Raw genomic sequence first — 24,177 nt, 5'->3', positions numbered from 1 at the left:
AAGTGCTAGGATTACAGGCATGAGCTACTGTGCCTGACCTATTCTGTTAATAGTGTCTTTTGTAAAGTTAAACTTTCATTTCAAGATTATTATAGATTCATATGCAGTTGAGACAGGGTCTCACTCTGTCGTTCAAGTTGGAATGCAGTGGCACAATCATGGCTCACCATAGCCTCCCTCTCCTGGGCTGTCAATCCTCCCACCCCAGCCATTAGAGTAGCTGAAAGTACAGACACATGCCACCATGCCTGGCTAATTTTTTCTTTTCTTCTTCTTCTTTTTTTTTTTTTTTTTTTTTGAGATGGAGTCTCGCTCTGTTGCCCAGGCTGGAGTGCAATGGCATGATCTCTGCTCACTGCAACCTCCACCTCCTGGGTTCAAATGATTCTTCTGCCTCAGCCTCCTGAATAGCTGAGACTACAGGCGTGCACCGCCACACCCGTCTAATTTTTGTATTTTTAGTAAAGATGGAGTTTCACCATATTGACCAGGCTGGTCTTGAACTCCTGACCTCGTGATCCACCAGCCTTGGGCGCCCAAAGTGCTGGGATTACAGGCATGAGCCACCACGCCTGGCCTGCCTGGCGAATTTCTTTGTAGTTTTTGTAGAGTCAGGGTTTCGCCGTGTTGCCCAGTCTGATCTAGAACTCCTGGGCTTAAGCAAGCCAGCCACCTCGGCTTCCCAAAGTGCCGGGATTACAGGCATGAGCCCCTGTCCCCAGCCATTACCCAGATAATGACACTGATACAATCCACTGATTATATTCAGGTTTGCCCAGTTTCATTTATACTCTTTGTGTGTGTGTGCTTCTATATTTAGTTCTATACAATATTGTTGCATGTGTAGGTTTGTATATCCATTACACAGTCAAGATGCAGAATATCAGTGCAAGAATCCCTCATGTTGTATGTTTGTAACCACCTCCTTCCTGCACTCCCCAGCCCACCACACACACCTCACCTGTCTCTAACCGCAAGTGTCTTATACATTTCTAAAGTTCTGTCCTTTCAAAAATGTTGTATCAATGGAATTTAGTATGTATGTGGCCTTTTGAGGTTAGCTTCTTTCTACTCAGCCTAATTCTCTTGAGATCTATCAAAGTTGTTGCATGTATCAATGGTTCATTCCTTTTTATTGATGAATAATATTTCGTGGAATGGAAATGAACCACGGTCTATTCAACCATTCACCTATTAAAGGAAATGTGGGTTGTTTCCAGTGTTTGGCTATTGAAAATAAAACTGCTATGAACTTCTGTCTACAAGTTTCTCCATGAACATAAATTTTTGTTATTTAGGGATAAATGTGCAAGAATGCAGTTGCTGGGTTATGTGGTAAGTACATTTTTAGTTTTGCAAGAAACTAATAGACTATTTTCCAGAGTGGCATTGCTATTTTATATTTCTACCAGCAGTGTGTGAATTTTCCAGTTCCTTTCTGTCCTTACCAGTATTGGTTATTATCACTATTGTGGGGGAGGAGGGCATTCTCATTGGTATGTAGTGATTCGTATGTAGTGATACCCCATTGTGGTTTTAACTTGCATTTCCCAAATAGCTAATGATGTGAACATTTATTTGCCATCTGTATATCTTTAGTGGAATGTCTTTTCATGCCTTTTGCCCATTTTTTTGATTGGATTGTTTGGATTTATTTTACTGTTGAGTTTTGAGAGTTTTGGGTATATTCTAGTTGTTAATCTTTGTGGTTTGGAAATATTTTCTCTCATTTTGTGTCTTGTTTTTCATTCCCTTCACATAGTCTTTCACAGCAAAAGTTTTTAATTTTGATGAGTTCCACTTCTTTTGGATTGTGCTTTTAGTTTCAAGCCTTAACTCTTAACTCTTTCCTTAGTGCTAGATCTGAAAGATATTTTACTCTTTTCCTAAAAGTTTATGCTTTTGTTTATTTATTTTTTTAAGTACATCATATATCTTGGGTTCACTCTTGGGTAAGGACTGAGGGTGAGGTTCATTGTTTTGTGACAGATAGGTGTCCATTTGCTCTAGCACTGTTAAAGAGGCTGTCTTCTGCTTTTGCACCTTTGTCAAAAATTAATTGGTTGTACTTTTTTTTTCTCGAGACAGTGTCTCCCTCTGTCACCCAGGCCGGAGTGCAGTGGTGCTATCTCAGCCCACTGCAACTTCTGCCTCCCAGGTTCAAGAGATTCTCCTGCCTCAGCCTCCTGAGTAGCTGGGATTACAGGCGCCCGCCGCCACACCTAGCTACTTTTTGTATTTTTTAGTAGAGACGGGGTTTTACCATGTTGGCCAGGCCAGTCTCGAACTCCTGACCTCAAGTGATCCACCCGCCTTGGCCTCCCAAAGTGTTGGGATTACAGGCATGAGTCACTGTGCCTGGCCTGATTGGTTATACTTCTTTGGTACTGTTTTCCGGTTCTCTCTCTTCTCTTGTCTTGATCTATGTCTATTCCTTTGCCAGTACCAAGAGCTTTGGTTAAGTCTTGAAATCTGGTAGAGTGGTTTCTCACATTTTAGTCTTTTTTCAAAATTGGTTTAGCTATTCTAGTTTCTTGCCTTTTCATATAAATGTTAGGGTAACCTTGTCTATATTGGTTATGTCCTAAAAATCTTGCTGAGATTTTTATTGGAATTGCATTAAACCTATATATCATTTTAGGGCTGATTGTCATCTTTACTGTGTTGAGTCTTGTAGTCCATGAACATGGCATGTCTCTTCACTTATTCAAGTCTTGGATTTCTTTCATAAGCATTTTGTAATTTTCCACATATAAGTACTTTACTTGTTAGATTTAAGTATGTTACTTTCTTTGGAATAACTGTAAGTAATATGATGGTTTTTCCCCCCTCAGTTTTTTTGTTTGTTTTTTGTTTTTTGGGGTTTTTTTTTTTTTGAGACAGAGTCTGGCTCTGTCGCCCAGGCTGGAGTGCAGTGGTGTGATCTCAGCTCACCACAACCTCCATCTCCCAGGTTCAAGCGATTCTCCTGCCTCAGCCTCCGGAGTAGCTGGGATTACAGGATGCGCCACCACGTCCAGCTAATTTTTGTATTTTTAGTAGAGATGGGGTTTCCCCATGTTGGCCAAGCTGGTCTTGAACTTCTGACCTCAGATGATCTACCTGCCTTGGCCTTCCAAAGTGCTGGGATTACAGGCCACCGCGCCCAGCCTACCTGCTCAGTTTTTTTTTTTTTTTTTTTTTTGAGACGGAGTCTCGCTCTGTCGCCCAGGCTGGAGTTCAGTGGCCGGATCTCAGCTCACTGCAAGCTCCACCTCCCGGGTTTACGCCATTCTCCTGCCTCAGCCTCCCGAGTAGCTGGGACTACAGGCGCCCGCCACCTCGCCTGGCTAGTTTTTTGTATTTTTTAGTAGAGACGGGGTTTCACCGTGTTAGCCAGGATGGTCTCGATCTCCTGACCTCGTGATCTGCCCGTCTCGGCCTCCCAAAGTGCTGGGATTACAGGCTTGAGCCACCGTGCCCGGCCCTTTGCTCAGTTTTTTAAAAATAAACTTTAATTTGTAGAAGTTTTAGATTGTGAAGACAGTACAGAGTCTCCATATGCCCCACACCTAGTTTCCTCTGTTATTACTATATTAGCATGGTACACTTGTTTCAATCAAAGAGCCAATATTATTAAGTGAAGTGCATACTTTGTGTAGATTTCTTTAGTTTTTCTCTACTGTCCTGTGTCTGTTCCAGGATCCTATACAGGATACCACATTACATTTAGTAGTCATTCATCCTTAGGTTTGTCTTATCTGTGATAGTTTCTCAGATTTCATTATATCACTGATGTCGATGTTGATCACTTGGCTGTGTTTGTCAGATTTCTGCAATATAATGTTACTTTTTTTTTCTCTTTCTATATTGTATTCTTTGGAATGAAATCACTGTACACAGCTCATTGTTTAGGAGTGGAAAATTATGTTCCACTTCCTTGAGGATGGAATTCTGCATAATTTATTTACTTTTTTTCTGCACACGTTTGTCTCTTCCCCATTTATTTACTTAATCATTTCTCTCTAATAGTATGACTAGTGGAATTATTTCATATTTAGGTTATAATTTAATATTGTTATTTAATTTGTTCTTCTAATTAATTAACATATTAATTTGTTGCTCCCATTGCCCATTGGGAGCTCTTTCAGTTGGCTCATGTGTCCCTTTGTCATAGACTCAACATTGTGTGTGTTTGTGTGTGTTTTAGCATTTTCTTATTTGTGTGTTTGTTTTTTGTTTTAAAATCATTTCCTTGCTTCCTACCATTACACAGTGCTCTAGGCTTATTTTGTCTATGTCTAGCCCCTGCCCTAGAATCAGCCATTTTGCTTTCTTACCAGGAATTGGTATTGTCAGTTTCTTGGGTTTTAGCAACTCTGATGGGTAAATACCACTATCTCTTTGTTTTAATTTGCATTTCCCCAGTGACAAATGATGATGAATATTTTTAATCTACTCCCCCTGCCCCTAATTTGACAAGGTGACTACCCATATTTTAATTGGGTTGTTATTGTTGAGTTTTAAGAGTTCTTTGTGTATTTTGGATACAGATCTTTCAGCTAGTAGTGCTTTGCAAATGTTTCTTTCAGTCTGTGGTTAGTGTTTTTATTGTAATACTAGTATCCTTCTCAGAGCTCTATTTCTGGGCTACCTGGTCTGTTGCCTTGATCTATGTGTCTCTTCTTTCACCAGTACTACACTGTCTTGATAGTAGCTTTATAATAAATCTTAAAATTGAGTAATGAGTCTTGCAGCTTTGTTCTTCAGTATTATGCTGACTTATGCTAAGTCTTTTGCCTTTGTATGTAAACTGTAGGAATTTCATAGCTATGTTTGAAGTTTTCAAGCAGGTAATACACTAGATTATTTCCCATTTTCTAGGAAGGCAGTAGAATCTGCTGTTAAAATTTGGGCTTGAATTCTTGGTATGCTACTTTGTAGCTGGGTGGCCTTTGAAAAATTACCATCTTTAAGAATAGTTTTATGGAATTGTTATGAATATTAAGTGTCAGTATATATATTATGTCTAGGCATTAGTCAGCACAATGCCTGAATATAAGCATATTACAAAACTGTTCATCTTATATTGTTAGCTACAAGAAGCCTTTCAGACTTAATAATGTACAAATGTAGTCCTATACACTGTTATCCTAGAGATGTTTATTGATGAATTCTCCAGAAATATAGCTAATCACAAGAAGATTCTTGAAGCTATTTTGATGAGATGAATACAGTTTGGGTGAGGGCAGATAAATTTTTGGAAATGAGATGCCAAACTTCATTCTCACACAGTTGTCAGAAGCTGCTGTAGTGTGAAATGTTGCCAGAGATGCCTTGGGGGATACTCCTGGGAGATGCTAGGGCAGATTTAGGTTCTTGTTACCTGATGGGACCTGAGAATTGTCCTTGATTCTTCCTTAGGACTCCTTTCTATATACATCCTGTTGATCACTTAAGTGTTGTTGATTTGATTCCCTTAATATTTATCTAACTGATTTACATCTTGCCTGCCACTGGGCAAGTCTAGGTGCTCATTGTTTCTCCTTACACTTACTACAAAAGCTTCCTAACTGGTCTCCTTGCTTCCTGACTAGTCAGGATTCAGCCCTGCCATTCATACCAGAGGTAGCGTTCTAAAATGCTTTTTTTTTTTTTTTTTTTTTTTTTAACAGGGTTTTACTCAGTGGCACAATTCTAGCTTACTGTAGCCTCAACCTCCTGGGCTCAGGTGATCTTCCCACCTCAGCCTCCCAAGTAGCTGGGACAAGAGGCATGCGCCACCATGCCTGGCTAAGTTTTATATTTTTTTAGAGACGGGGTTTCACAGTGTGGGCCAGGCTGGTCTCGAACTCCTGGGCTGAAGTGATCTGCCTGCCTCGGCCTCCCACAGTGCTGGGATTACAGGTGTGAGACACTGCGTCCAGCCCTAAAATGCAAATTGGATTATGTCAGCAGAAGTAAGACATCTGGCTATGGAATCAGACTTCCTGGGTTTAAATCCCACATCTCTGACTCCTGTGATCCTGGGCAGATTCTCTGTGCCTTAGTTACTAGTTACTTCATTTATAAAGGAAGAAGAGTGACAGTGTTCAGATCTGGTGCACAATCACCTGGAAATAATGTTGCTAAAAATATACTGCCTGGCTTCCCCCTCAGTTTCTGTTTCCCTATATCTTTGGTGGGATCAAGAAATACATAATGCTCAAACATTTCTTAGGTGGTTCAGATGTCTTTTGTGAGCCCTCTTGAGGCATAACACACCTTGTTGCCTTTAGCTTTTGGACTTACTGTGTCTGGTATGTGTACCCCTTTAGCTAAGAATAAGATGCCTCTGACTTTCCCATTCTAGATTTGGTACTGTAGGAAGTCCCTACCACTGCAGCAGATCAGTGTCAAATTATCTAAAATATAGGAAGAAAAGGAGCACATTTCAGTTCTGGCCAACTATTTATAAAAGCATTACGTTCTTTTACTTCAAGGCATTTAACATTTTGCAATTTGTGCTTTACTGGTTTGCTGTCTGTCTTCCCTATTAAGCTCCTTAAGGCTAAATTCTATATCCTCAATGTCTTGTCATATAATCTTTTAATTATATTTATAATATAGTTGGAAGTTACTTCTCTTTAGAAATTTTCTTTACTGAGGCTGGGTGCAGTGGCTCACCCTGGGTGCAGCACTTTGGGAGGCTGAGGGTGGCAGATCACAAGGTCAGGAGTTTGAGACCAGCCTGGCCAATATTGTGAAACCCCGTCTTTACTTAAAATACAAACAAAAACAAAAAAAACAAACAAAAAAAAAACCGGGCATGGCGGCGGGCTTCTGTAATCCCAGCTACTCAGGAGGCTGAGGCAGGAGAATCACTTGAACCTGGGAGGTGGAGGTTGCAGTGAACCAAGATCATGCCACTGCACTCCAGCCTAGGTGACAGAGTGAGACTCTGTCTCAAAAAAAACAAAAAAAAACAAAAAAAATTTTTTTCTTTGCTGAAATAAAGCATCTCTTTACAAGGCATCCATTATAAAGGCCACGTTACATGAGTTGTTTTCTTACTGTGCCATTCATTTGGATTCATCTACCTTTGCTACTTGTACATTTTAGACTGGGCCGCCTTCATTTTCTGTAGGTTTTAGCTGGAACTTAATTTGGTTTACTCCAAGTAATGTTGGTAGGTGAGGACATTGTTGGATGGATCCAGAAATGAAACCAGATGCGAACAGGTTTAGTTCTGGATTTTTGGTTAAGTATTTTATTTAGTGAATCATTCCTAATTCATTTAGATTTGAACATGTAGGTATGTTTTTCTCAGGACATTCAGTCCTTGTGCATTTTAGTTTCCCCATTGGTAAAATGAGATTACAGGCTAGATGACTGATCTCTAAACTTCCTTCCAACTCTGAAATTTTTGCTATTCCAAGTAAAAATGCACAGGGGTCCAAATATTTAGGTGTTGTTACTGATAGTTGAGAAATAAGACTTGTTTTATGTTTTAAGATCTCTCCATTTTATAAATAACTTCATTCAGACACACAAAAAACCTTTGGAGCTTTTCATTATCACTCTCCCTTATTTGAGTGTAATCCAGAAACTTCATTGAAGCAGATGTAGGGAGGCTGATAAGTAGATGTAGCTTGTGCTGTTATGAAAGAACTTGCCAAATGATTTTTCTCAGTGTGCTGCTAATGCATGAAAAAGGTCAAAATGATAAAATTTTCTATGTAAATGAATGATTATTTTACTTTTGAGTAACATTTAGGACGTCTTTGTTTTCATTTAAGTGCCAAGGATGACATTGATCTTGATGCCTTGGCTGCAGAAATAGAAGGAGCTGGTGCTGCCAAAGAACAGGAGCCTCAAAAGTCAAAAGGGAAAAAGAAAAAAGAGAAAAAAAAGCAGGATTTTGAGTAAGTATATTTTAAATATATTTGATTTTTATTTGTTTTGGTACTGAATTCACTTAATAAAACTATACCAGTGCTTCACAATGTATTTTAATCCTTTTCTAGTGAAGATGATATCCTGAAAGAACTGGAAGAATTGTCTTTGGAAGCTCAAGGCATCAAAGCTGACAGAGAAACTGTTGCAGTGAAGGTGAAAGACCTTTGTTACCTCTTCGTGTTTCATATTGTATTCTTCTTAATGTTGGTTTGGGGAATTACATTTGGAAACTTTTGAGCAGTGTACAATATGTTATTTAAAAGCTTCTGTGAAATCTGATGCCAAAGGGAAAAATAGGAATGTAAAGGTATTTTGTGGTATATTGTTTATTCATAAAATTGGTACATTTGGAGATATGATGTAATCACTCATCTCCACCTTCAGTTTTCTCTGTTGTTTCTTTTTCATCCTTCGAATTTGGATAAGCCTCAGAGTAATGGGAAAATGATAAATATTTTTTCTTCTTTCAACTTGTCCCTTAGGCTTTGTAAAGTTGGTAAATGTGGAGTGGTGATTAGTGCCTGTTTCAAGAGGCCCTGGATTCTGAAATTTGCAATGAATGCGAGATGTGTCTGAGGCCAAGGCCAACCTCTCGAGCTTGTTTGAATTTTATATTCCTATGAAAAAGACTTTGAAAAAGATTTTGAAATCATTTGAGATTTAAAAAAAATGTTTAGTTAATGAAGCACATGACTCTGGTCTCAAATGTAATTCTGTTAATCTTTTCTAACAATGGAAATTTTTTAGCCAACAGAAAACAATGAAGAGGAATTCACCTTAAAAGATAAAAAAAAGAAAGGACAGAAGGGCAAAAAACAGAGTTTTGATGATAATGATAGCGAAGAATTGGAAGATAAAGATTCAAAATCAAAAAAGACTGCAAAACCAAAAGTGGAAATGTACTCTGGGAGTGATGATGATGATGATTTTAACAAACTTCCTAAAAAAGCTAAAGGGAAAGCTCAAAAATCAAATAAGAAGTGGGATGGGTCAGAAGAGGATGAGGATAACAGTAAAAAAGTTAAAGAGCGTTCAAGAGTAAATTCTTCTGGTGAAAGTGGTGATGAATCAGATGAGTTTTTGCAATCTAGAAAAGGACAGAAAAAAAATCAAAAAAACAAGCCAGGTCCTAACATAGAGAGTGGGAATGAAGATGATGACTCCTCCTTCAAAATTAAGACAGTGGCCCAAAAGAAGGCAGAAAAGAAGGAGCGCGAGAGAAAAAAGCGAGATGAAGAAAAAGCGAAACTGCGGAAGCTGAAAGAAAAAGAAGAGTTAGAAACAGGTAAAAAGGATCTGAGTAAACAAAAGGAATCTCAAAGGAAATCTGAAGAAGAAACTGTCAAATCCAAAGTGACTCTTGATACTGGAGTAATCCCTGCCTCTGAAGAGAAAGCAGAGACTCCCACAGCTGCAGAAGGTTGGTTAATGCTTTAGAGGAAAGAGCAACAGGCTTTTGATTCGCAGTATAAGTTGTCATCATTATGCCCCAAGGTCATTTTGTTATTTGTCCATGGGTATAAAGGCACTTTATTGTAAGGAGCCATCTAAAAAATTACATCTAAGTATTTTACTTGATTTGCATTGTTAATCCTTTACATATATAGTATAAATATCTTTCAGATTATTTATGTACAGACTGGAATTTTTATAGAATTTCATTATGAAAACTCTTTTTTTGCTGTTGATGAAGACTATAGAAGTTACTTAATGAAAAATTTGTTCTTTCTGATAAGTCAGTGTCAGATAATATTTGAATTCTTTCCTGTCTTTAAAAACCTAGTTCAAGGGCCCGACGCGGTGGCTCACGCCTGTAATCCCAGCAGTTTGGGAGGCCGAGACGGGCGGATCACGAGGTCAGGAGATCGAGACCATCCTGGCTAACACAGTGAAACCCCGTCTGTACTAAAAAAATACAAAAAAACTAGCCGGGCGAGGTGGCGGGCGCCTGTAGTCCCAGCTACTCGGGAGGCTGAGGCAGGAGAATGGCGGGAACCCCGGGAGGCGGAGCTTGCAGTGAGCTGAGATCTGGCTACTGCACTCCCGCCTGGGCGACAGAGCGAGACTCCGTCTCAAAAAAAAAAAAAAAAAAAAACCTAGTTCAATTTATGAAATTCACAAATAAATGTTTTCATGAAGTTGCTAATATTTTCTGCTGCACTTAAAACTCAACATGCTAAAGTTAATGTCTTTTAAGCAATAATGAGACTTTTTTTTTAAACAACCAATTATAAAAGTTCTAGCTAATTTCTTCCTCTTACTTAGAATGAAAATAGCTAAAGATCAGTTGGTTTGCATGGCCATACTATATTCTTAAAACAGTAGTTTTTCGGCCGGGTGCGGTGGCTCACGCCTGTAATCCCAGCACTTTGGGAGGCTGAGGTGGGTGGATCACGGGGTCAGGAGATCGAGACCATCCTGGCTAACACGGTGAAACCCCGTCTCTACTAAAAATACAAAAATTAGCCAGGCGTGGTGGCGGCACCTGCAGTCCCAGCTACTCGGGAGGCTGAGGCAGGAGAATGGCGTGAACCCAGGAGGCGGAGCTTGCAGTGAGCAGAGATCACGCCACTGCACTGCAGCCTGGGCGGCAGAGTGAGACTCCTTTTCAAAAAAAATAGTAGTTTTTCTTTTGACTGGACAACTTTTAATGGGAAAAATGACACAACTTTTCTTTCTCTTTCTCTGCCTCTCTGTCTCTTTCTGTCTCTCTTTCTCTCTTTCTTTTCTTTCTTTTCTTTCTTTGACGGAATTTCACTCTTGTTGCCCAGGCTGGAGTGCAATGACGCGATCTCAGCTCACTGCAACGTCCTCTTCCTAGGTTCAACTGTCTCAGCCTCCCAGGTAGCTGGGATTACAGGTGCCCGCCACCATGCCCAGCTAATTTTTGTATTTTTAGTAGAAATGGGGTTTCGTCATGTTGGCCAGGCTGGTCGCGAACTCCTGACCTCAAGGCGATCCACATGCCTCAGCCTCCCAAAGTGTTGGGATTACAGGCGTGAGTCACTGTGCCCGGCAACTTTCTTAAATGCTAAGATTTTTATTATCTGGGTATCTTTGAGGAGGAACACCATGAAAGTGCCTTCATAGCTTTTAATTCTTTAGAGTTCTGGGAGTATAACTACCTATATTTCTGTATTTCATCCTACTAATATCCCCCTAAAGTAGACATCATTCTCATTATCTCCATCTTGTAGAAGTGAAATTAGCTACAGAACTTAGGTGGGTGTTAGTTCATTCTGATTGTTAGAACTTCATATAGGCATCTGTTGGATACCAGACACTCAGGTACCATGGATTAAGAGATACATTAAGTACAGGATTGCCCTTTTGCTGCTGACAGTATCCTTCTGTCTTACTGTATTCCTCGGGACGTCTGAGACCAACACCAGCATTGCAGACTTCTCAGGAGGCCATCTGTGAGTTATTCTGAGCTATTCTAGTTACCGAAGTGCTCAGGATGCCTTGATGCCTAGAGAACTTAGCCTGCTGCTGGCATCAGCCTTGGCCCATTATGGTCCTTGAATTATGGTTGGGTTTTGCTCATCATCACCACAGGGAATTGTTTTTTCATTTCAATGCTTTGCCTTTATTCTTTTTTGGTAGATGACAATGAAGGAGACAAAAAGAAGAAAGATAAGAAGAAAAAGAAAGGAGAAAAGGAAGACAAAGAGAAAGAGAAGAAAAAAGGACCTAGCAAAGCCACTGTTAAAGCTATGCAAGAAGCTCTGGCTAAGCTTAAAGAGGAAGAAGAAAGACAAAAGAGAGAAGAGGAAGAACGTATAAAACGGCTTGAAGAATTAGAAGCCAAGCGGAAAGAAGAGGTATGTTTTCATGAAGTTGGTAACACTGATCCTGTGTTTAACTTAAAATCTATTCTCTGTAAAATATCTTTAATCTTCTCATTCTGAGAATTTCATAGTTGTATGGTAATTCAGTTTTATTATTTTTCTGATACAAATAATAAGATGAAGAGGTACAGCACATCTTTATTTTCTCAATAATAGATTGCTTGATACATAAGTTGCTTATGTATCATTGCCAATAATCTGATATTAATTAATAATCATGTACAACATTTAAAATACTTTGATTTGGAATCTCCAAACATACTTTGCATGTGTCTCGAGATTTATTTGAAGTTTGGATTGTTTACATTTGGATTTTATAGTGTGTTAAATGAATACAGGTTTTGTCTGACATGTAGTCTTTTATAGGAACGATTGGAACAAGAAAAAAGAGAAAGGAAAAAGCAAAAAGAAAAAGAAAGAAAAGAACGCTTGAAAAAAGAAGGGAAACTTTTAACTAAATCCCAGAGAGAAGCCAGAGCCAGAGCCGAAGCTACTCTTAAACTCCTACAAGCTCAGGGTGAGTGGTACTCTTCATTAACTGAACAGTCAGAGAGCTCTGCACATGCAGTTATATCCCTTAATGTACAGAAGGAGAATGGAATTTGCATCAGGACAGTTCCTATGAAAATCTGTGAAAAAGTTTAGTAAAACGTAAGGAATAGGTGATGTAATTTCATTGTTTAGGAAGATGACGTCTACACAAGGATACAAATGTATATGTAAATGATAGTATGTCTAACTGAGTTCTCCCACAAACAAGAATAGTGATAATAATAGAATGAGTCCCTGTGTACCTATCAGCCAGCTTCAACAATCAGGACCGTTTGACATTCTTGTTTTGTACTTCTCCATCTACTTTTTATCCTGGTGTGTTTTAAAGTGAATCCCAAAAAATAAAAAAGAAGTACAGTGATTCTCGGACAGCATATTAGTTTACCCACATGACCACAGTGAAAAAGTATTCATGACCATTTTTTTTTACCTTTTCCTTACTTTCTGACACAACAGGATATCCCAGGTTCATCTTGCATGGCCTGAGACCTGGAATCAGTTGTTTATCCAAAGAGCTTTGGTTCCTTTTAGAGGGGAATAGTGTTTAGAGATCACAACTGGGCATATAATTTATTACTTTTTTGAAAGGTAAGATGATTTAAAATAGTGTCTTTGCTCCAATGAGAAGAATATATTGGGGCCTCTCTTAAATTTCATGTTCCTATATTCCCTAGATTTTTAGCTTATAGTCATTTTGGTGTTGATGCTGTAATTACAGTAACAGCTACCATTTATTGTGTGCTTGTGTGCTTGGTGTGTAACTGATGCTACAATGTCTTTGACATTGTCTATTTTTCCCTCATAAAAATTCGTATAGCTATTTTTATTTCCATCATATAGATGAGGAAATGGTGGTTCGGAGAGTGTAAACAGCCTACCCAAGGCCACAGAACTGAAATTTAAGCTGGTCTGTGCCACTTTTTCTTACACATATGTTCAGCTAGGAGCATTAGATGTGAAAAAAACCCAGTACTTAGATTTTAGAAAATTTTATTCTTAACTGAGAATATAGCTTTTTTAAAATTTTAAATGAAATTAGGTACGAACTTGAATATAGTTAGCATTCATACATCAGATTTCATCGTTGACTATTGGAGAGGCTAAAAGCACTCATGAAGAAATTGAGATGGGACCAAGCAGGGAGTAATTTGCCAGTCTCAAAAATGCTGTTTTAAGGAACAGTTAGAGTTGTAGTTATGGAAATTACAGTGTAAAATGATGGACTTTTAGCATCAGTCTTTAGCATAGGCTTGTAAGAGATGATCTCTCAAGTGGCATCTCTGACCCTGGTCTCTTCCTCTTCATAGTGTTGTCCAGTGTTTACCATCTTATTGGTTCCCTATTGTCTATTAATAAAAGTTCAAATTCCTTAGCTTCACATCAAGGTCCCCCCTCACAGCCCACTCACAGGAGTCATCTTATTAAAAGATCCTACGGTGTTGTTTCATCATATGTTTGGAAGATTGCTGCTTACTACATTTATTACCTAGGTATTGTAAAACTTAATTCATTGAGCTGAAAATGTACTCTCAGAGAGTGTAGGCATCTGCAGGTGTTTTCATATAATTACTCTGAAATGTGCAGCAGGTTAACTTTTCAATCATCCTTTAGCCTGTGACTACTAAGCACAGTCTCATATATATATATATGAGTATTTTATCAATAATTTGTAATAAACTCATTTCAGGCAAAGAGCTTCTTCAAGAACTTGATTGTGATGTCTCAGTTTGCAAAGTGAATGGAATGTCTAAACACATACAAGTCTTGGTGTTGATTCCAAATACAGCAGCTTATTTAAGAGTCCATGACTAGAGGACTAGTCAGTTGATTAAGTCTAGGGTGTTACTGGGACCACCCTTCAGGTAATCCAGCCTACAGTTTCCCCTCAGGCCCATGCTTTTCATCTTAGTAGGTGTAGGCTGCTAGGCAAGGAAAACTTTAATCGAAGTGATGATCTCTGCATTCTCAGCTGGCTTTATCCTCTTTCTTTGGTTTGTTTAATGTATTTGTCTTATCAGTCATAGCTATGGTTTTACCATTCTAGACATTCTTCAGCACATGCACAGCACACATCCATATATATTCCTACTTTAGAGATAACATTTTTAGTCATTTTCCTTTATTAGTGACTTCATTCAAAATCCCATGGTATACAATTTCTGTTGTCTTTATTCTAAGGCTTCTGCCCATAGTGAGAGACTGTGTCAGTAATCCAGTAATCTATATATTCAGTTCAATCCCAGTCAAAATCACAGCATGATATTTTGTAGCTATCTGTCAACTAGTCTAAAATGGATATGAAGAGACCAGAGAGTTAGAATGGCCAAAATAAGTTTGAAAAAGGAGAACAAACTTAGAATACCTGATTTCAAGACTTAGCATAAAGCTATAGGAATTAATACAGTGTGATATTGCCAGAAAGACAGACAGATAGTCTATACACGGTTAGTATATAGGTGAAAGGTAATTCAGTGGATAAAATACAGTATTTGTAGCAAGTGATACTAGAACAATTGGACATCTGTATGCAGAAAAATCCAAAACACTAGTTTTAATCCCCACTATATAAAAATTGACCCGGCAGGGCGCTGTGGCTCATGCCTGTAATTCCAGCACTTTGGGAGGCCAAGGTGGGCGGATCACGAGGTCAGGAGATCCAGACCATCCTGGCTAACATGGTGAAACCCCCTGTCTACTAAAAACACAAAACAAAGTTAGCCGGGTGCTGTGGCACGCGCCTGTAGTCCCAGCTACTCTGGAGGCTGAGGCAGGAGAATGGCGTAAGCCGGGAGGCGGAGCTTACAGTGAGCGGAGATTGCGCTACTGCACTCCAGCCTGGGGACAGAGCGAGAGACTGTCTCAACAAAACAAACAAACAAAAAATTAACCCAAATGGGTATTATATCTAAATGTAAAATATACAATAATACTTTCAGAGGAAAACATAGGAGGATATCTTGTGTTAGGCAGAGTGCTTAGATAGGACTGTGAACCATAAAAGGAAAAAAGATACATTTTGAGAAAGACCAGTCAAAACTTTTCTCTGCAAAAGACACTGTTAAGAGAATTCCAAGACAGTACCTCCAAATCAGATATCTGACAAAGAATTAATGTCCAAAATATATAAAGACCTCTCAGAATTCAACTATAAGAAAACCAATAAGTTCATTTAAAAATGTGCAAAAAGTTTCAACAGACATTTTCAGCAAGAAGCTATACACATCTGAAAAGACTGTTCTAAAAAAAGAGAAACTTATCTTTACCACATTCAGAGCAGCTGAAACTCTTTTTTTTTTTTTTTTCTTTTTTTGAGACAGAGTTTCGCTCTTGTTGCCCAGGCTGGAGTGTAATGGCGCAATCTCAGCTCACTGCAACCCCTGCCTCCCAGGTTCAAGCGATTCTCCTGCCTCAGCCTCCCGAGTAGCTGGGATTATAGGCACCCACCACTGCAATATAATTTTTTTTTAATAATATAATTTTTTGTATTTTTAGTAGAGATGGGATTTCACCATGTTGGCCAGGATGGTCCCAAACTCCTGACCTCAGGTGATCCACCCACCTTGGCTTCCCAAAGTGCTGGGATTACAGGCGTGAGCCATCACACCCGGCCGAAACTCTTCTGCATTACTGGTGGGAAAGCAAAGTAGTATAGCCACTTTGGAAAACAACTGGCAGTGTCTTTATAAAAATTAAGGTCATATTTACGTTATGTTTCATCTTTCACACTACAAAATATTTGCCGAATAGAAATGTTCACACAAAAACCTGTCTGAAAATGTTCATACCTGCTTTATTCATAATTGCAAAAAAGCAGAAACAATTCAAATGTCCTTCAGCTGTTGAATGGATAAGCAAACTGTGATATATCCATATGATGGAATGCTGCCCAACAATAAAAAGAAACGAAGTATTGACATGTGCAGCAGAGTGAGTGGCTCTCAAATCCATTGTGATGATAGAGGCCAGACTAAGATTCCATTCATGTGACATTTTAGAAAAAGCAAATCTTTTGGTTGAAGAACATATCAGTGGTTACCAGAGGCTAAGAAGGTAAGGAGGGTTTGACTACATGGAGCAGCCCAGGGTGATGGAGTGATGGAGCTTTTCTGCATCTTCATTGTGATGGTGATGCACGTATCAAAACTCTCACTGTGTATAAAAAAAGAATTTTTACTGTATGTAAATTTTAAAATACCTTATATAAAAAAGATACAAGTTTTTCCATGAATATCCTTTCATATTTTAGGGTATGTGTCTCTGTGGTGAATGAAATGCTATTCTTTAAATAGTACTTCTCAGGTGACATGTAAGTAGTATAAGCCTGAAGTTTTTCATTTTTATCCCTCAGGTGTTGAAGTGCCATCAAAAGACTCTTTGCCAAAGAAGAGGCCAATTTATGAAGATAAAAAGAGGAAAAAAATACCACAGCAGCTAGAAAGTAAAGAAGGTTTGTATACAAAATAGCCTGTAACGTAGGAACTATTTTGTTTGCTGTTACCCCACAGTCTTCAAAACAGTATCTGTAAAGAAGAAAGGAAAAAATCTGAAATGCATATTGAAACTTATTTTCTAAAGTTATTTCTTATTAATGCCATTATTCTCACTTGATTCAAATGACAAGCTAATGGAAAAAGTATTTTACTTTGAAAAATCTGAGTTCTAGCCTATGAATATTGTAACTGTTAACTCTGAGAAGTAAAACTACAATTCTTATCTTTTCTTGGTTTCCTTCTTAGCCTTCTGTGATTTTTGTGTTTTATTTATTGAGCAGAAAGAATAGTTTCCTGTAAAACATATGACTATATTTAAACATTTTCTAAACTTGGAGAAATAGGTTTGTACAGGCTGGGCGCGGTGGTTCACGCCTATAATCCCAGCATGTTGGAGGCTGAGGAGGGCGGATTACCTGAGGTCAGGAGTCCAAGACCAGCCTGGCCAACATGGTGAATCCCCGCCTCTACTGAAAATAAAAAAATTAGCCTGTCATAGTGGCAGGCACCTGTAATCCCAGCTGCTTGGCAGGCCGAGGCAGGGAGAGTTGCTTGAACCCGAGAGGTGGAGGTTGCAGTGAGCTGAGATTGTACCATTGCACTCCAGCCTAGGTGACAGAGTGAGACTCCATCAAATAAATAAATAAATAAATAAATAAATAGATAAATAGGTTTGCACTACTGTTTTTTATTCAGTACTTAATGGAGTATCTTAACAGAAATTATACATCGGAAAAAAACCATTATCTTGGTTTCTGCCCTTTTTTCAGTGTCTGAATCAATGGAATTATGTGCTACTGTAGAAGTTATGGAACAAGGAGTACCAGAAAAGGAAGAGACACCACCTCCTGTTGAACCAGGTGGATAGCATTATCTGATTATTTAATTAGTGAATTCTTATTAAATAGTGTTGATGTGTCATACGTTGTCTTAGTTATTATAAATAGTTGGGGAGAACCAAATAAGTATCTGACTGGATGGCTCTCTTTCTTCATAGTTCTTTCTTTTCTATTTCTTTTCATTTCTACTTTGAATAAGTACCCAAGTGAGACTTGCATCAGTTTTATTCTTTCCAGCAGTGTTAATAAAATGTTTTGTAGAAAGGATACACTTTGGGAGGGTGAGGCGGATGGATCACGAGGTCAGGAGATCAAGACCATCCTGGCTAACACGGTGAAACCCTGTCTCTACTGAAAATACAAAAAATTAGCCAGGCGTGGTGGCAGGTGCCTGTAATCCCAGCTACTCGGGAGGCTGAGGCAGGAGAATTGCTTGAACCTGGGAGGCAGAGGTTACAGGGACATTGCAATGAGCTGAGATCATGCCATTGCACTCCAGCCTGGGTGACAGAGCACAAAAAAAAAAAAAAAAAAAAAAGGAAGAAAGAATAGTAGGTTTTGGATTTTCTCTGATGTTTTTATTTATGAGTCAGAAATCTCAAAAAAAGACCTGAAGGTTTTCATTTAATACTTGAGAAGCAAATTCAAAGCATTTTTAACTAGAACTTTTTAAGAACCATAAAAATTGGCATTTTTAGACCTTCCTAAAGGTCAACTTCTATTTACAATAATCAGAGAATTCAGCTTACTCATTGTGGGGTATCTGTGTATGTGTTGAGAAGTTGAGGAAAATCTCTGGCTTAAAAAAAAAAAAGAAAACATTGTTCTAATTCTTAAGACTAGATATTGATAGGAGAGCTGGGGCTGCCTAAATGTATGTTTGGTATTCAAGAGAATCCCCAGCGTTTAAAGATAGGATCAGGAATGGGAAAAGCCTTTAGAGAATACTAAGTCCGATTAACACTGGTGAATTATATTATTGATAGTTCCTTTCCTTTTTCTCTTTTCTCTTCTGAGCGAATAGGATCATTTCACCTGGGTAGACCTCAGCCTAGCATTGATAAGACGAGATTAGAGAAATTCAGATTGATATGCTTAATAGCAGTCCATTATTTTAGGTCGTATTTTTAACACCAGAAAGAATTGCTAATTTAGATGGATGTTTTGGGTGCCTGTTTCTGAGTCTCATTTCCTCCTCAAGATAATTTACCCAGACTTGTTAGTAAATCATGATTATTTCAGGGAAGCCAGGTACTGCATGTCCTGTCCTACCCCTCATCTTCCTTTCATTTAAGAATAGTTGTGCCTGGTTAGATTTCGGTAAAGAAAAGCATTCTTGTTAAGAAGAGTATTAGGTCTGTAATATCTAAGTAATATTCAGAATTTAGCTTTCTGGCTGTTTTGGGGTTATGAGCACAGCATTCTATTCTTACTTTGAACTGGAGTGATGGTGGTACTTTTGTACCTTCTACTTTGGAATTTATATTTAAATACCTGTAAAGGTTAAAAGCAAAATAATAAATTCCTTGCATAAAGCATGAGTTGGATGATCAAAAAGAAGACATATGTGAAATTTCATTTGTTTTCAAGAACTGAGTACATTCATATAGCTTTTTCAAGATCTAAAGAAACATTTAAATTGATTAAATTAATGAAACAATTAGCTTGAATAGAAAATCGGTTATGTTTAATATGATGACTCTAGTAGGAAATGGAAGCATTTAGTAATAGTAAATTGTAACATGCTAGCTATGTTAAAAAGAGTTCTAAAGATAATAGCTGCATACATATTTTTTACATAATTGAAAAATTATTTTTGTCTGTAATTTTTTACTTTTTTCTAAATAATTTATTTAGAAATAATTTTTTTCTAAATAATTCATATTTCTAAATAATTTTTGTGTCTTAAATGCAAATTTTACTTACAGAAGAAGAAGAAGATACTGAGGATGCTGGATTGGATGATTGGGAGGCTATGGCCAGTGACGAGGAGACAGAAAAAGGTGAATACCTCATAAGCACACACTGATAAATCCAGTGGCTATTAGAAATGAATGATATATATTTAAATGAATAGTCTTTTGATTATGAAAGACATATGAACATTTCTGGGGATGGGGATCAGTCTCGTGTTCTCTTCTTTGCCGTGGTTTCTAAGTCCTCATGTGGATCTTCGTTTTGTGAATGAGTGGTTCCTCAGAATGTTATTTGTAAGATAACTGCCTAAGGTTTAGAATGCATTTTTTCAGAGTGATGATGTTACAAATAGGGTTGTTACTAAAACTGACTTACAAAAAGCACTGCTAAAAGGTAATGAAGAGATAAATACTATAGTTCCTGATAAGTATGAATAGAGAGTAAGCGTTTTTGTCATTATTTCCCCTTCTTTATTACTAAAATCTCTACTTTGAGATTTAATTTCCTGTTAATTTTACTAACTTACTGATAATGATATCTGGCCCTTTGATTTTTTTCAGACTCCCCCCATCTTTGTGTTTAAAGGTATACATTTTTCTTTAAGCATGACTTTAGTCAAATTCTGTAAGTTCTGATATGTTGATATTTTCTCATTTTCATTTTGATATATTTTACCTAAGATTTATTTAGTGTATTTCTTTTTTTTTTTTTTGAGATGGAGTTTCACTCTTGTTGCCCAGGCTGGAGTGCAATGGCGCAATCTTGACTCACAGCAACCTCTGCCTCCCGGGTTCAAACTATTCTCTTGCCTCAGCCTCCGGAGTAGCTGGGATTACAAGCATGCATCACCACACCTGGCTAATTTTGTATTTTTAGTAGAGACGGGGTTTCTCCATGTTGGTCAGGCTGGTCTCCAACTCCCGACCTCAGGTGATCCGCCCACTTCAGTCTCCCAATCCTGGGATTGCAGGCGTGAGCCACCGCACCCGGCCTAGTATATTTCTTAATTTACAAAAATGGGCATTTTCTCATTGTCTTTTGTTACTTCATTGTGATCAGAGAACATACATGATTCTATCCTTTGAAGTATGTTGAATATTGCTATACAACCTAGCATGGTCAGTTATTATAAGTGTTTCATATTTGGAAAGAATTCATATTCTGCAGTAGTTGGATGCCTTGGTTTCTATATTTAGGTCAAGTCTGCTAATCATTTTGTTCAAGTCTTTTATAGCGTTCTGAGGGTTTTTTTGTTTTTGCTTTTTTTTTTTCTGATCTGCTCTTTCTCTCTGTTACTGGGACCAGTGTCTTAAAATCTCCAATCATGATTGTAGATTTTCTGTTTCTCCCAAGTTCTGTTAATTTTTGCTTTATGTATTTTTATGCTGTGTCATTAGGTGAATACAATCTTGTATCTTTCTAATGAATTGACTCTTTTATCATTGATATATATATATATATATATATATATATATATTTCTAACAATGCCTTTTGATATAAAAGTCTGCCTAAAACTCATATAGGTACATGAGCTTTGATTTACATGATCTTTTTTGTTCTTTATTACTCTTTCTGTATCTGTAAATAGCATTTTAGTCCATTTGTACTGCTATAACAAAATACCACAGACTTGGTAGTACTAAAGAACAGAAATGTATTCCTCACAGTTCTGGCGGCTGGGAGGTCCCGAGATCAAGGCACCAGCACTGGTGTCTGGTAAAGGCTGCTCTCTGCTTCCAAGATGGCACCTTGGTGCTGCATCCTCCAGAGGGAAGGATGGTTGTGTCTTCACATGGTGGAAGGGAGGGAAGGGCAAGAGGAGCAAACTCTCTTTGAGAAGGCACTTTTCTGCGGGCATGAATCCATTTATGAGAGTGGCTTAATCAGTCCCCCAAACCTTCCCCACCACCCTGCTACCCGCTACCCGCAAAATGGGGATTAAGTTTTCAACATGAATTTTAGAGGGGACACCATTTACAAATCACAGCTAGGATCTAGTTGAGATTTTTTTAATCCAGTTTGTCAATCTTTATATTTTACCTAGAGTACTTAGCCCGTTAAATGTAACAGTTGGTGTAATTACCATTTGGTGTAAGTATATTGATTTTAAACATTTCATCTTACCAAGTCCTTTTTTGTTCTACGTGGTTCTTTTTCTCTCTAATCATCTTTTGGGTTACTAGGTTTTAAAAATTTTATTTTTTTCTCCTTCCATGAGCTTAGCAGTTGTATACTTTTCTAAAAAACTTTTTAGTGATTAAGAAAATTTTTAGCATATACCTTTGAACTAACAATGTGTAATGTTATCCTCTAACAATGCTGGGGCTTTAGAGTACTTGAATGACATTTACCCAATACTCTGTTTAGATATCATTGCTCTCGGCTGGGCGTGACGACTCACACCTGCAATCCCAGCACTTTGGGAGGCTGAGGTAGGCAGAGCACTTGAGATGAGGAGTTTGAGACTAGTCTGGCCAACATGGCGAAACGCCACCTCTACTAAAAATACAAAAATTAGCTGGGCATGGTGGCATGCGCCTGTAATCCTAGCTACTCACGTGACTGAGGCACAAGAATCGCTTGAACCCGGAAAGCGTAGGTTGCAGCCAGTTGAGATTGCGCCACTGCATTCCAGCCTGGGCAACAGAGTGAGACTGTATCTCAAAAAAACCCAAAAAAGATATAATTGTTCTCATTTCTTTTCGTTACCTATTTAAAACCTCATCTTAGCTTATATTTTATATAGTCAGTACTTACAAGTTTACCCACATTGTTAACATTTTGTTGTGCTTCATTTCCTGCATCTTTGACCTTCCGTTTGAGATAATTTCTTCCCATCTGAAGAACACTTTAGAGGTTTTTTTTTTTTTTTAATGAATCAGTTAGACATTCTGTTTTGCTTTGTAAAAACATCTTTATTACATCTTCATTCTTTAGTTTTATATATTTACTGAGTGAGGAATTATTGGTTGAAGTTTAACACTTTTAAGTTGTTATTCCCTTGCCCTGGCTTTCATTGTTCCTGTTGAGAAGTCAGGTATCAGCCTCAATTTTTCATGTGATTTTGGTTTTTAGCAGTTTTATCATGATGTAGCCAGAATAGGTTTTTTAAAAATACATTCTGTTTGTAGAGCTTTATTAATATATGGTTTTATGTTTTTATCAGTTTTATGTTAGGAGCCATTTTCTCCCTCAGAATCCCAATCATGTCTCTGATAGGCCCTCTTATTGTATCATTGTTTCCTATTTTCTTTTCTGTATTTTCCACCTAGTGAGTCTCTGTGGTTCATTCTGGATTGCTTCTCTTGACTGTCTTCTAGGTCACTGATTTTCTCCTTGGCTCTTTCTATTCTGAGGTTAGGCCCACCTTTTGAATTCTTAATTTCATTTGTTATATTTTTCAGTTTTAGTATTTCCATTTAACTTTTTTTATAGTTTTAATTTACCTTCTAAAATTTTAACTTTGTCTTTTGCTTCTGACTGAATGTTAGAAGCACAGTCATTTTAAAATTTTGATTTTATAACTTTATGAAAGTCCTTTTGGTGTTTTATATGTTGGTTCTTCTCATGTAAATTGTTTTCTTATGTGCCTTGTTATTTTTATATATGTGCTGGATATTTTGCTTGGAGAAGTAATTTGAGGTCAAGAATGATGTTTTCTTTTCTCCAGAGCTACTTTATATGTTACTTCCACAAGGTACCTGAGTGAACTAGCAATATGGAATCATCTTATTCTAGACTTAGAATCCAGAGGATCTGAAGGTGATCTGCCAATAATGGGGAGATCCTGTTTATTTCTTATTCATCCTTATTCCTAGGGTACAGCTCTTCATGATTGTACCCCACAGTAAGAGTGTAACCCAATGTCTGCTCACTGCACCCTCTTGAACTCTTAGTGTTCTGGTAGGTCTGGATTCCCAGTGCAGCTTAGCCTTTCATCTGCCTCCTCCCGAATCAACAAATGACCATAAGGGGAAAGTGGCACTAAAGACTGTTCTCACCTCCTTGGGTTTCTGTTCTCCCATGGATTCTGGCTTACTAATGCTGACTTCAGTATGGATTACTGCCTTAAGGTTTTACTGTTAAGTGACAGACTTCGTTTTAGCATGTAGACAAACACCTTGCATTTATGATGTATGAAAACACCGTGTTACTTCCCTAAGTACAAGTTGAGCCTCTGAAATTCAAAAATCTGAAATCTGAAATGCTCTAAAATCAAGTTTGAGCACCACTACGTGACGCTCAAAGGATATACTCATTGGAGCATTTCATATTTCAGGTTTTTCCGATTTCGGATACAAATATTTCAAATTTAAAAAAATACGAAGTAAGTATAGAATGCAAATATTCCAAATTTTAAAAAATCTGAAACAGTTCTGGTCCAGGCGTTATTTCCTTCCCCTACTTTAAAGCAGGCTTGTCCAATCTGCAGCCTGTGGGCCACATGCAGCCCAGGATGGCTTTCAATGTGGCCCAGCACTAATTCGTAAACTTTCTTAAAACATGAGACTTTTGTGTGTGATTTTTTTTTTTTTTTAAGCTCATCAGCTATTATTAGTGTTAGTGTGTTAGTGTATTTTATGTGTGGCCCAAGACAATTCTTCTAATGT

At 37.9% G+C, this 24,177-nt stretch overlaps 1 protein-coding gene across 1 annotated transcript in view; it reads left to right on the top strand.

Moving 5' to 3' along the window:
* The window catches only part of EIF5B (eukaryotic translation initiation factor 5B), a 63,051-nt gene that overhangs the window by 14,967 nt on the left and 23,907 nt on the right, over positions 1-24,177 (top strand). Inside the window, exons 2-9 of the mRNA XM_025355080.1 lie at positions 7,758-7,883; positions 7,986-8,070; positions 8,665-9,337; positions 11,524-11,741; positions 12,135-12,285; positions 16,669-16,767; positions 17,581-17,670; positions 19,578-19,652. Coding sequence (XP_025210865.1) covers positions 7,758-7,883; positions 7,986-8,070; positions 8,665-9,337; positions 11,524-11,741; positions 12,135-12,285; positions 16,669-16,767; positions 17,581-17,670; positions 19,578-19,652 — 1,517 coding nt within the window. The remainder of the gene's footprint in view (positions 1-7,757; positions 7,884-7,985; positions 8,071-8,664; positions 9,338-11,523; positions 11,742-12,134; positions 12,286-16,668; positions 16,768-17,580; positions 17,671-19,577; positions 19,653-24,177) is intronic.

The sequence above is a fragment of the Theropithecus gelada genome, chromosome 13 (genome assembly GCF_003255815.1).
Source record: "Theropithecus gelada isolate Dixy chromosome 13, Tgel_1.0, whole genome shotgun sequence".
NCBI classification, from domain to species: Eukaryota; Metazoa; Chordata; class Mammalia; order Primates; family Cercopithecidae; genus Theropithecus; species Theropithecus gelada.
The sequence above is the reverse complement of the archived record's forward strand: the minus strand, read 5'-3'. Positions and strand labels throughout refer to the sequence as shown.